Raw genomic sequence first — 13163 nt, 5'->3', positions numbered from 1 at the left:
GAACATCAGTCGTTTGTTATCTGGGTATATTCTGAAAATGTGGTCTGGTTTGACCATTTGAATATGTGACATAGACAGAAGACCTCGAGGATGAAATTAGGCTAAGAGGACGTAATTGTAATTCAATAGATTTATAAATAAATCGAATTATTTCAATCTCCAATTGAGAGTTAGCATCCAAGATGAACTTACCTGTAGTGCATCCAAGAGATATTCCACATCATCGTTGAACTCCTGGAACTCGCCTATCTCTTGTATCTGATGAGCCTTCTTTACATTTCTTACAACTGTGTAGTACTGCAAAAACATAAACACATTTTAGTACCTCTTTAAGGGCCCGTACAGGGTGACGTGCCGCGCCAATTTTGGGTTTTCAATGCTCTTCACACAGCACACGCAGTGACACGCACACATGTAAGTTTGCACAGTGGGTCGATAAACTTTTACTCGCCAACTTTATTGACAATTATGTTCAAGTACATTTTGGGTGATTTTAGGGTAAGTAAGTATAATTCTTACTTACACTGGTAGGCACCAGGAAAGAGTAGAAATTAATAGGGGTGCCACTTTACTCTATACTCGGAACCCGATTAGCTTTCTCAAACAAATGTGGTATTTACTTGTAGAAAGGTAACTACAAGTATTAAAGTGTAGATAATAAGTTTCGGGCATCCTCCAGCCAACTGAACCCCGACGACAAAGCAAAGTAAATACATAGTGTCGCAAAAGGGCTATACTAAGCCAAAAGGGGATGACTCAAGGGGTCATTCTGAACAACTTTTGTTCTACGAGATTTGCAAATTCGCGAAAAAAAATATTCGTTTTCCATGGTAAAAAGTCACATGTCCAACAAAGTTTCTATGAAAAAGGTTTTTTTTTGTTAATTTCCAAAACTCGTAGAGCAAAAGTTCAGAATGACCCCCTGTCTTACTCCTTTTTACCTTTTTTTTTTAATGTTTTTTGATTGTATGTATGTATATATGTATGTTTGTCTGTTTCTTTGTTCCCTCCTGTAGCCTAAACGGCTTGATAGATTTCGATGTATGAGGTATTGTTAGAAGCGTATTGATGGCGCGATGGCTATAGGCTATGTGACGTTCCATTAAAATGTACATAGCGCCCTCTTGAGGACATAACGTGATGATCGAAAAAATAATAATTCAACTTTGCCGTGTAAGGTATCAAATGAAAGGACTTGATTTTCACATTACAAAAATATGCATATTGAAGGTATTTAAATACCAAAATTATTGAAATAAAAAATGATCATGAACTACCTACCGACGTAAAATTTCATAAAATAAAAACAACTAAAAAGTTACAAATAAAAAAATACAATTATAAAAAACTAAAAACCTGACTGTACGCTAAAAACATGAAAACGAGTCCCAATGTTAATGGAAAGTATCGCAGGCGGGGACCAACTTGACCGCCACTCAAGGCCGTTTTCTAAGTAACATTCAGCTAAATGGTGAACCCTCTGCTGGTATAATTTGTTTATATACCGCTTTTTCAATACCTGTAAGTACATTTTTTGGCAGCATAATATTTTTACTTAATTTTAGGGTTTCGAACGTCAAAAGAAAAAAAGCAACCGTTATAGGATCTCTTTGTTGTCCGTCTGTCTGACTGACTGTCTGTCACCGCCCTTTTTCTCAGAAACGGCTAAAGATATCAAGCTTATATTTCGCATAGATGGGGAGTACCCCATAAAAAATATTATGGTACTCCCTGTCCCACACAAGTAAATTGGGGCTTATATTTTTTCCAGTTATTTTGATGTGTATCCTTTTTTTTTTCTTTGTTGTTTTATATAAGTATGTGTTTCTATTCTTTAAATCTTTTTTTTTTTTTGTTGCTGTCTATGTGTCGAAAAAATTTATCTTTATCTTCAAATCACGCCATCTATCGTTTGTTTTTTTTGTGGCTACTGTCTATAGAAGAAATTCCGTCATTGACAATTTTACGTTGCGAATTTATTTTTATTTATTTTATTTTTATTTTTACATTTTCGTGGAGAATCAACAGCATTTTGTTAATAAATAATTATTACTTATGAACACATAACAACTTGATGCCATTAACAGAATGAACTTAGTAAACCTAACACATCCAGAGGAAAAACAAAATCTCTTTCTCTCTCTCTGAAAAACATACTTAATAGCCCAAACTCGATGCTTTTAGCTATTAACATCTTTGAAATAAAAATGAGCCACCACCGTGTTACTGCCCTCATCAGATCCTCACGAGACCATACCTCAACCAGCACCAAGAGACTGTATTTTTGATCCCTAACCTAATGTTCGTGCGTATTGTCATCACTTAGATCCATTCGCTATATTCCTGCTCCTCATCAGACCTTTACGAGACTGTAATATCACGAGAATATTGCACACTATCTAATTTAATTTAATGTATTGAATATACTGGAAGAATTATGCTTCCTCAATTTCAAATCAAATTATGTTGGTGTCATAAAAGTTGAAAAAGTGCAATGACAACCAATGTGCAGTGATTTTGTATCTGTACACGATAAGATCGCGAGCTGTCAGTGCTGCCTAAACCGACGTGACCCTTCTTTGGAGGCCAGCGGCCAACTGAGTCAAACGTCACTTGTGTTTATGATTTTATAACACAGAAAGCCGCCATAGATATTTGTATGAAGATTTGAGGGAAAAAAATTGCTCAAGTTTGGGATTAATTTACACAAAATAAGTGTGTGTTTATTAAAAAACAAGGTATTTAGCGCCTAGTCCAAGCCTTTAACTTTATAATATGATAAAAATCATATGAAAATTCTTAATAATTACGACACAGTTGTTACAATACGGGAGTGTGATTGACTGGTTTTTCTTGATATTCTGAAATTAATTTACAGTTATCCATAATCATTTACTTAAATTCGAATGATTCAGCACCTAGCTAGACTCTTCAACTACCTGTGTGATTTTTTTCAAGGCTGTAGAGCATCATTTACTACATAATTCTATGACAATGCCAACCCTCGATTCCCTATTGCAGACCCTTAAATATATTATGTAACTTAACCTGTAAGAAATTACAATTTCTTATAGCATTAATTCAGGTTTCCGCCTGTCTACTATGTATACTAATCTATAGATTAGTAATCTAGTTCCTATATTGGTAAACATTAAGAAAGTAGTTACTAGTTGATCTGATTTCTTTATCGGTTATTGGGAAAGCCAGTGATAAGCACGAAAAACTTGTAGTCAAGCAAATCATAATAATAATAAAATGTAACTCATCCATCACAGTGGTACTTTAGCAACTTTGGTGAATAAAATCCAGTCACAGTTAATGCTGGCACCCCACCGGCTATTCGTATTTGTTATTTGATGTTTGCTGTATTCAAATAACAATATTTATTTTGTCAAATATACTGACCACACATGGCAGTTTTGGCAAATATGAATAGGCAAGTGTTGTAGCATAAAACTAAAGCATATACTTAAAACGGAATTTAAAACAAATAAATAGTCTACCTCTTTAGCCTCTTTAGCGCAGCGGACACTGGTGTACGGTTTGACGGCGTCAGACGAGTCCATGTCAGCTATGGGGTCAGGCGCGCGATACCGAGTGATCCTCGTCAGCTCGTCAGGTACGTCGGTGCTGGGGTTGCCGGCGCCTTCTGCAGACTCCGCTTGCTCGGGCTCCCGCCGTGGCGTCTCGTTGCCTTTCTGTAATTGTATTTCATATTAGGTATTAATAATTTTTTTTTTTTTTTTTTTGGCTGTCAAAGTGTCTTTACGTACAAAACTGCTCCCAAAAATAAATTCAAATTTGTGTTCTAAAACAGTGAAATTGTGCAAATAAACAGTGCTAAAGTGCTACTAAATACCTGGAAGCCTAGTGACAGTGTTATCTCTTCATGAAACACTAGGATTTACCAGATTTAGTGCTTTAAAACCCACCTCTGACATTTCACATTCAAAGTTTTCTCCAACTACCCCAAGTTACCAAACTGACATTGACAATGACAGTGACATTTATAATTTTTTCGGTGTTGTCACAGTAAAATGTTACATTCTCCCAAAAAAAGGAATCTGCTAGAAGATCCTACCAAGGCATCTAGCAGAAACACTCCCTCAACTAGTGCCCAACCAAAAACAGGTCAAACCAATGCAGCCTATAAGCAACCAAATTTACCATTATCCTCAAATGAAGTTAAGAAAATTAACTTAGACCCAGAAAACCAAATTGTCAATACTGAAAATGATTGGCAAACTGTCCCAATTCTACGACGTGATGTGAACCGTTACAAAAGAAAGCGAGTAAGTGGCTCTCCAGAATCTGATACACCTGTCCGAAACCAATATGCAGGACTTCAAGTTGATGAAGAACCAATAAATAATGGAACCCAAAAAACGCAAGTAAGTAAACCACCCCCTATTGTGCTCTATGGAATCAATGATATTGCAAAGCTATGTGAAGTTATTGACAAAACACTGCAGAAAAGTCAATATACATTCAAAATTGTCACCAAGAACCAACTAAGAATCTCATGTGATACTATTGATTCATACAAAAAACTTATGTGCCTTACCCGGGAAAAGGGTCTGATTGGACATACATTCACAAGGAAGGATGAGCGACCATACAGAATTGTCATAAAAGACCTACACCCTTCTACTCCAGTGGAAGCAATTAGGGAGGAGGTTGAAAGCACAGGAAACACCATAGTTGGCGAAATAATTAACGCTAGATATGGCCCAGAAAAAACTCCCACATACACCTGGTTTGTAAATCTAGCACCACACCCAAAAAATGCTGAAATAAAAAAGCTCAAATATATCTACCACACCAGTGTTAAAATTGAGGATCCAAGACGTACAAGCACTATCGCTCAATGCAAAAGGTGTCAACAATATGGGCATACTCGCAATTACTGCATGCGTCCGTATAGATGCGTCAAATGTGCAGAAGACCACAACACAACCGATTGCCCAAAGAAGGATAGGACTACACCTGCTAAGTGCGCTCTCTGCCTGGGGGATCATCCAGCCAACTACCATGGATGCAAGGTACGCCTAGAAATCCAAAAGAGGAAGATGTCCCGCCCTCAACTGAAAAGGCAAGAAACCGAGATAAATAAGACAAGTACCACTGGTAAAGATATTAATACTAACTTCCCAACAACAGAAAATATCCCACCTAGAGAAAATTATAGATCTTATGCCGATGCAACAATAGGGAACAAAAACCCAACAAACTGCTCCAATCTAGAAACAATCCTCTCAAAACAAGCTGACAAGCTCGACCGTCTCATTGATCAGATGGGAGTTCTAATGGGGCTTCTCACAACACTCGTTACAAAGCTTATACCATAAATGGAGTCTCTCAGGATAGCTACATGGAACGTAAATGGTCTTTTGAGTAATAAACACAGTGTAGAAACACTCTTAATAGAGGAAAGACTAGATGTACTACTGTTGGGGCCATGGGCATAGGGTCAAGGAACTTCGTGGGTACACACACAAACAGCTGACAGACAGGTACACAGATGCTTGTAACTCCTTCCCACCTTCCCTATCCTAATGGAAACTGCAGGTAGATGAACACTAGCTGTCATCTGCCACCTCAACGACTATTTTCAGTCCATCCCGGTTTATTTACAACCATCTGTCTAAACTTCACAACTGAAACTGAAGTCTTCAGTCAGCTGTTTTGTGCGTGTCATCGTTACGTCACGTTGTTCTGTTCTCTTGGTGTCTATGGTCAATCGGCATAAATCGGTTAGTCGAGTTCCCATCACTAGTACCCAACCGTATTCTGAGAATTAGGTTCACAGACCAACTTTCGTTTTATTTTTGACACGTAACTTTTAAATATCTGGGACTGTTTTTAGGTTATTTTATTAGACGTAAATAATTAACAAACAACAATGAGCAAATCAGGAAGCAAAGTTGTTAAGGGTTCCTCAGCGGACCCCACCAAAGTGTGTATGGCCCAGCTGGAGGCTGCAGAGCAGTACCTAGCTGGGATCTACAAGCTAGCTTGTAGTTTGCAGGGAAAGTCGGACCCAGCTAGCGTTTCAATGTTCAGAGTCCGTTTTGAGGACTTAAAAGAGATGCGTGACCTATATCGAGACGCCTACACGAGCCTGAAGGGTCTGTCGGTTGAGGAGTCCGCGCTGGAACAGGCTGACCATAATTATATAAAATTCTGCGAGATGGTCTATTCCGTGAAAGTGATAGCAGAGGGATTTTTATCGACTAGCAGCGGTACTCGGGTGGAGCCGAGATCAACTCAATTTCAACTGCCCAAAATAAACCTACCGAGTTTCTCGGGTGTCTACACCGAGTGGCCCAACTTCATAGGGTTGTTCGATAGCCTCATCCACAACAATGAGGGTCTATCCAATGTACAGAAAATGCATTACTTGGTCGGCGCATTGGATAGGGAACCTCTCGCCTTAGTTAAGCACCTGCAGTTGTCCGACGGAAACTATAGTATTGCTTATCAGCTTCTCAAGGAGCGCTATGAAAATAAGAGACTTATAGCTGATAAGCATCTAGAAGCCATACTGTGTACATCATTGGGACAGGGTTCAGCAGTCAACCTCCGTAAATTTGTTAATGTCATAAAGGAGAACAGTATGGCTCTGGGTGCTTTAGGCTTTGATGTGAAGTCCTGGAGCTTCTTATTACTCCACATCATCCTCAGGAAACTTACCCAAGACCTTAGGAGTAGGTTTGAGCTTAGCCTCGATGGTTCTTCTAGCACCATACCCACATTCTCCTGCTTGCTTGCCTTCTTGGAGAACCAGCTGAGGGTGTTGGAGGCTGTTGGTGGCTCCAGGGGTTCAAGCAACCAGGGGACTCCGGGGACTTCACAAACTAGGACAAGTCTTGCCGCTATGGATATTTCATGTGTGCTCTGTAGGGGTAGCCATAGCATTTATAACTGCGACACATTCAACGCCATGACACCTAGCCAACGTAAGGAGGTAGTCACACAGCAGCGCCTATGTTACAATTGTCTGCGCTCCCACTCTGCAAATAGATGCACATCAAAAAGTAGGTGCTCAGTGTGCAATGGTCGCCACCATACCAAATTGCATCTGCCATTGCCAACCTCGTCCTCGTCAACATCTCCATCACAGTCATCATCATCATCATCGCCTCCGATAGCTTCCACATCATCATCATCTATGGTAGTGCCCTCTGAAAGTCTACCTGCAGTGTCTGGGCACTCGGCTGCATCCCTCAACTCGACGGTCTCTGACGGTAGGGTGCAGAGCACCATGCTGCTGGGAACAGCGATGGTCGGAGTACATGACTGTAATGGTCACGTACACATAGTGAGAGCCTTGTTGGACAGCGGATCTCAGGTATCGATTGTTACGGAGAATTTGGCCCAGAAGCTGCGGCTTCCCCGCAGTTCATCTGGCAGTTTGTATGGTTTGGGAGGTTCATCTGCTCAGCGGACCAATGGCAGCATTGAGATCCGAGTGACATCCCGTCATGATCGGTCAGCTCCTGGGTTGGTAACCACAGCTGTAGTTTTAAAGCGCATCACGGGTAATCTCCCTACTGCTTCTGTATCTCCACGTGTCATGGAGCGGTGCCAACATCTTATGCTTGCAGATGACAGGCTGTCCACCCCGGGTCCCATCGATGTCCTCATAGGCGTGGACCTGTATAGTCAGGTGTTCAAGGGTGGTTCTTACCAGTTGGGTGAAGGTTTTCCCACAGCGCATGAATCTGTGTTTGGGTGGATTTTGATGGGACAAGCGCCAGTCAACTCTCAAGTGTGTAGTCTCATGTCTCTGTCTTGCACGACCGACGAGCTGAACTCTACCTTGTCCAAGTTCTGGGAGGTAGAGGAGGTTCCAGCCACCGCCGTGCAAGATCCAGAGAACATTCTTTGTGAAAGGCATTTTGTGGAGACACACACTCGGGACGAGACGGGACGGTTTATTGTGCGACTTCCCTTCAAATCCACCCACATGCCTCTGGGCGATACCCGTACATACGCCTTGAAAAGATTCTTTAATTTAGAGCGCAAGCTACAGAGAGACGCCAGGCTTCACCAGCTCTACAGCGCATTCATGGCCGACTACCTTGAAACTGGCCATATGCGGCCTGTGTCCACGCCTAGCTGTAACGAAAGGTACTACATACCTCATCACGGGGTTCTAAAGGAGAGCAGCAGCACCACTAAACTTAGGGCGGTCTTCGATGCGTCGCATCCCAGCTCCACCGGTGTCTCGCTGAATCAAGTTTTGATGCCTGGTCCCAAGCTGCAACAGCACATTTCGGACGTCATATTGCGCTTTCGCACATACGCAGTCGTGTTCACTTGCGACATAAAGCAGATGTACCGGAATGTGCGCATGCACGACGACGATTGTCGGTACCAGACCATCTTTTGGCGCGAGTCACCGGACCAGCCCCTCCGGGAGTTTGAGCTGACAACCGTCACCTATGGCGTATCCAGTTCAGCTTATCAAGCGATCCGCGTCTTGCACGAATTAGCTAACATCAACGAGGTCAAGTGTCCAGAGGTTGCCCGTATCCTTCGGGAAGACACCTTCGTTGATGATGTGGTCAGTGGTTGCGGATCCATTGAGGAAGCGAAGCTGTTGCAACAACAGGTGGTCGATGTGTTGTCACAAGGGGGTTTCACTGTTCGGAAGTGGGCCAGTAACCGTGATGAGGTCCTCCACGGCTATCCTAGCGATCACTTGGAGTGTCCCTTTCGATTCGAGGAATCAGGGGACAACATTTTCAAGATCTTGGGGATCGAATGGAATTCGGACTCGGACAGCTTTGTCTACCATGTTTCACCTTTCGGGAGATGCAGAGGTAAGCGGGAGATTATGTCGAATGTTGCTCGTATCTACGATCCCTGTGGTTACTTAACTCCTGTGACCTTCAAGGCCAAGGCCTTCTTACAAGGTCTTTGGTCACACAATTTAGGTTGGGATGAACCTCTGCCCGAAGAACTCACTACTGAGTGGGCTTCCTTCGCAGAGGGCTTCGTCAATTTACGGCTGCCCCGGATTACAAGATTTGTATCGTCTGATCAACCTCAAACCCGTGAGTTGATGGGTTTCAGCGATGCCTCGGAATCTGGGTACTCAGCCGTACTCTATTTACGCGTGCTAGACGCGTCAGGTGAGGCGACGGTGCATCTTCTCATGGGCAAGTCCCGTGTGGCACCCATCAAGCAGAAGATGACCATACCGCGCCTCGAGTTATCAGGAGCCTTCCTATTGGCTCGCATGATGCATCATGTTTTAACGGTGTTGCAGAGTAAGATGATCGTCGACCACTCAATTGCGTGGTGTGACTCCAGCATCGCTTTGGCCTGGATTCACACTCCACCGCATAAGTTAGGGGTCTTTGAAGGAAATCGGGTCTCCCAGATTCAGGGTCTCGTTCCTTCAACTGAGTGGCGACACGTTCCATCAGCGCTCAACCCTGCTGATTGCGCCAGTAGAGGTCTTCGACCCGACGAAATTGTCGGGCATGATTTATGGTGGTCCCCGTCTTGGTTACGGGACGACCCTTCCACTTGGCCGGAGAACATTGCGGTGAACTCGTCCAGTGCCCAAGTGCATACTGGAACCATTGCGAGCGAGGAAGAGGTAGTAGCTGTAGACCCTTCTTTCATTGTCGGTCGCTACAGCTCTCTATCAAGAACCAAGCGAACAATGGCTTGGGTTTTGCGATTCATCCGCAATGTTCGAAGTCGCAATCATCCGACCAAACATGACCCGTTGGTCGTACCGGAACCATTGACGGTTTCGGAGCTTGATGGTGCCTTGCTGAGAATGATTAGGTTGGTGCAGATGACTTCCTTCTCTGAGGAGATCACAGCCCTGCGCGAGAAGAAACCCCTCAAGCGACTGACTCAGCTCAGTCCATTTTTGGATTCAGAGGGTCTTCTTCGTGTAGGTGGACGTCTTCGGCACTCCGGCTTGCCATTCTCTGCAAAGCATCCCATCCTTTTGCCTTCGAAGCATTGTCTGACCGATCTGATCGTCGACTACCACCACGTCACTCACATGCACGCCGGACCTGCATGCTTGATTTCGGTGCTGAGCCAAAGGTTCTGGATCCCTTCAGCGCGTCGTGTGGTTCGACACCGAATACATATGTGTCACCGGTGTCACCGCCTGAAGGCTAGACCTTTGCAGCCGCTCATGGGTGACTTACCTCCCAACCGTGTAGGCCAAATTCGTCCCTTCCTGAAGGTCGGCATTGATTTCGCGGGGCCTTTCCTAGTAAAGGCCTCCACTTTGCGAAATGCGAAGTCCCACAAGGCATATCTGTGTGTCTTCGTTTGCTTCGCCACTAAGGCGATGCATTTAGAGGTCACCACAGATCTCACTACCGAGGCGTTCTTGGCAGCATTCCATCGGTTTGTGTCGCGAAGGGGAATGGCGTCGGATGTCCATTCCGATTGTGGGAAGAACTTTCAGGGGGCTAGGCGTCATCTATCGGAGGTAGAAACCTTTTTGCGGAGCAAGCAGAGTGACATAGACGCTGCTCTGGTTGGTCAGGGTGTCAGGTGGCACATGAATCCACCGTATAGTCCGCACATGGGGGGGTTATGGGAGTCCGCAGTGAAGTCCGCGAAGCAGCTGCTGAAACGAACCATCGGGGATAGGATTCTCACTTTGGAGGAGCTGATGACCGTGTTCTGTCCCTTTGTTCCCATCGAGTCACACATCAAACCTGTCACACTGTATACAGTTGGGAATTCTTCATGAAAAGTGTGCCATCTAGTCACAGTGTTACTCGATGGGAGTGTTACTCGTTGGGAATGATTTGTTTCTGAATTCCAAACCAGCCGCTGTAACTGGATGGGAACATAAACTAGAAAATTCCCAACTGTTCTCCCGTTACTCGTTAAGATTTGTTCAGTGATGATGAATGATGATGATGCCTAACCAGTGATAGGTACTGTGACTTATACAGTGTGTTGTTTTTCGGACCCGACAAACTTTAAGGGTGGATTCTACGAGTAATTTCATCGAGAAAAAACCCCCATATGTGGGGTCAAATCTCAATATTCTAGAAATGGCGGCCATTTTAAAGTTGCTTTGAACTTTTTTTATGTAACTTTTAAACAGTTGTGAATATTTTAAATGAATAGAGATGACTTTTTGCGGATAATAGCATTTTATTTCATGTCCGTAAGGCGTTTAAATCTCGAGATGATTTTCTAAACGAAGAAGAAAATCTAATTTAAGTTACTTAGACCCCCACATATGGGGGTTTTTTCTCGATGATATTACTCGTAGAAACCCTTAAAGTTTGTCGGGTACGAAAAACAACATACTGTATAAGTATTTGATATTACGATTTTTTTTATTTTCGTTTCTTGAAAAAGTATGAAAATAGAAATAATTATTCCGAACAATCAAATAAGTTTTATTAAACTAGTTAACAATAAAATTATAAAATCAAAACCGAATTGTAAAATCCAATCATTTTTTTTTTCTATGAATGATAGATAGATACTGGGTGGGTAGTACAGCAGTAGCCAAAAAATAATAGAGAAAATGAAAACTTTCATTTCCCAAATTTTGCGTGGAGGTGACTTTATGGCAGTTTGATATTTACTTATCGACTCATATCTGCTCTGCTTCACCATAAAGAAATAATTAGGTACTTCCGAAGTACCTACCTCAGATTAATGATGATCTGGCGCTTACACCGCGGGCGCGCCTCGGACATAGACGGAAGATGCAGATGATCTCAAAATAATGGCGAAAATTATGGGGACCAACACCGATCTAGTACTTACGTACTTATTTATTTATTTTATTCGGAAAACTTAAACTAGTTAAAACTTAATATTACTAATTTGCATAACAGCCATGTAGTAGTTATAGTTATCGCATATGGTGGAATTCAGATCCATTGGACTCTTGTATTGGCTCAAAAGACTTGATGAGATTTCACTAGCGCCATCTACCTTAATCTCTTATTCCCTCCATCCAAAGGTTGTCTGGCAGAGATCGCTTTTAATGATAAGACCGCCTTTTGTACCCTATTTAGGTTCATCATCTTTAGCCTATAGCAGTCCACTGCTGGACGTAGGCCTCTCCCAAAGCACGCCACTGGATGTGATCTTTAGCTTTCCGCATCCAAATTAAGTTACAACTTGAATATTTTATTACTTATTCTTTTGGGGTGTACAAATAAAGTGTATTCTATTCTATAATCGGTTTTTGTCTATGGTGGAAAATTCTTAATTGAAAATCCCAACAAGTTACTGTGACTTGTTGGGAATTTTTATTTTCATAGTCCCAACTAGTTACAGTGTTACAGTTGTATGTGACACGTTGGGAATGAAGGAAAAGGGTGTTTCAACGAGTAACAGAGTGTGGACTGATGGGAATTTTGAACATAAAATTCCCAACGAGTAACAGTGTGACTGGTTGAGGTGTGACTGGCTGGGAACAAAGGGTTCTGTCGGGTAGAGGCGGTGCTTAACTCGAGGCCGTTGTGTGCTCTGTCGAATGACCCAAATGATTTGGAGGCGCTCACCCCCGGGCACTTTTTGATCGGTCAACCGTTGGTGGCGCCACCCGAGCCCTGCTTCGAGGATATCCCAATGCCACGCTTGAAGCGATGGCAGCTTGTGCAGCAGATTGCTCAGCACGTGTGGCGCAGGTGGCAGCTGGAGTACTTGCACACTCTGCAGCAGCGTGGCAAGTGGACCAAAGATCTCCCCAACCTTCAGTTGGGAGACTTGGTTTTGATTAAGGAGGACCACTTGCCACCTCTACAATGGCGCAAGGGGCGAGTGCTCGAGCTACACCCTGGACCCGACGGGGTCGTGCGGGTTGTCAAACTCAAGACGGGCTCTGGCACATGCCTGCGTTCGATGGCTAAGCTGTGTCGACTTCCCACTTTGCAGGATTAGGCTGGCTTGTGGGTCCCACCCCAGCCGCACTTACTTTAGTTTTATAAATTTTAGTTTAGGTATTAGTTTTTTTTTTTTTTTTTTTTCATGCGGAAAATCACCTCGGAAAATCATCTTTCTTATATGTTTTTTTTCAAATTTTGTTTTTACTTTCTCGTTAAAGAGCCTAGACGCTCTTTGGGGGGCGGTTTATGTTGGGGCCATGGGCATAGGGTCAAGGAACTTCGTGGGTACACACACAAACAGCTGACAGACAG

At 43.0% G+C, this 13163-nt stretch overlaps 2 protein-coding genes across 3 annotated transcripts in view; one reads left to right on the top strand and one right to left on the bottom strand.

The window, feature by feature from the left end:
• LOC105398749 (protein wings apart-like) overlaps positions 1-13163 on the bottom strand; it is a 34771-nt gene that overhangs the window by 15469 nt on the left and 6139 nt on the right. For both annotated transcript variants that reach the window (XM_048621884.1, XM_048621885.1), the window contains exons 3-4: positions 3504-3698; positions 193-297 (exon numbers count right to left, since the gene is read on the bottom strand). In XM_048621884.1, the coding sequence (XP_048477841.1) occupies positions 193-297; positions 3504-3698 (300 nt within the window). The remainder of the gene's footprint in view (positions 1-192; positions 298-3503; positions 3699-13163) is intronic.
• On the top strand, positions 5612-12955 carry LOC125488681. The gene is made up of 2 exons (XM_048621883.1): positions 5612-10668; positions 12447-12955. The coding sequence occupies exons 1-2, from the start codon at positions 5903-5905 to the stop codon at positions 12904-12906; spliced, it is 5226 nt and encodes a 1741-aa protein (XP_048477840.1). The 5' UTR covers positions 5612-5902; the 3' UTR covers positions 12907-12955.

Source organism: Plutella xylostella, chromosome 6 (genome assembly GCF_932276165.1).
Source record: "Plutella xylostella chromosome 6, ilPluXylo3.1, whole genome shotgun sequence".
Lineage (NCBI taxonomy): Eukaryota > Metazoa > Arthropoda > Insecta > Lepidoptera > Plutellidae > Plutella > Plutella xylostella.
Note: the sequence above shows the minus strand (reverse complement) of the source record. Positions and strands in the feature narration are given on the sequence as shown.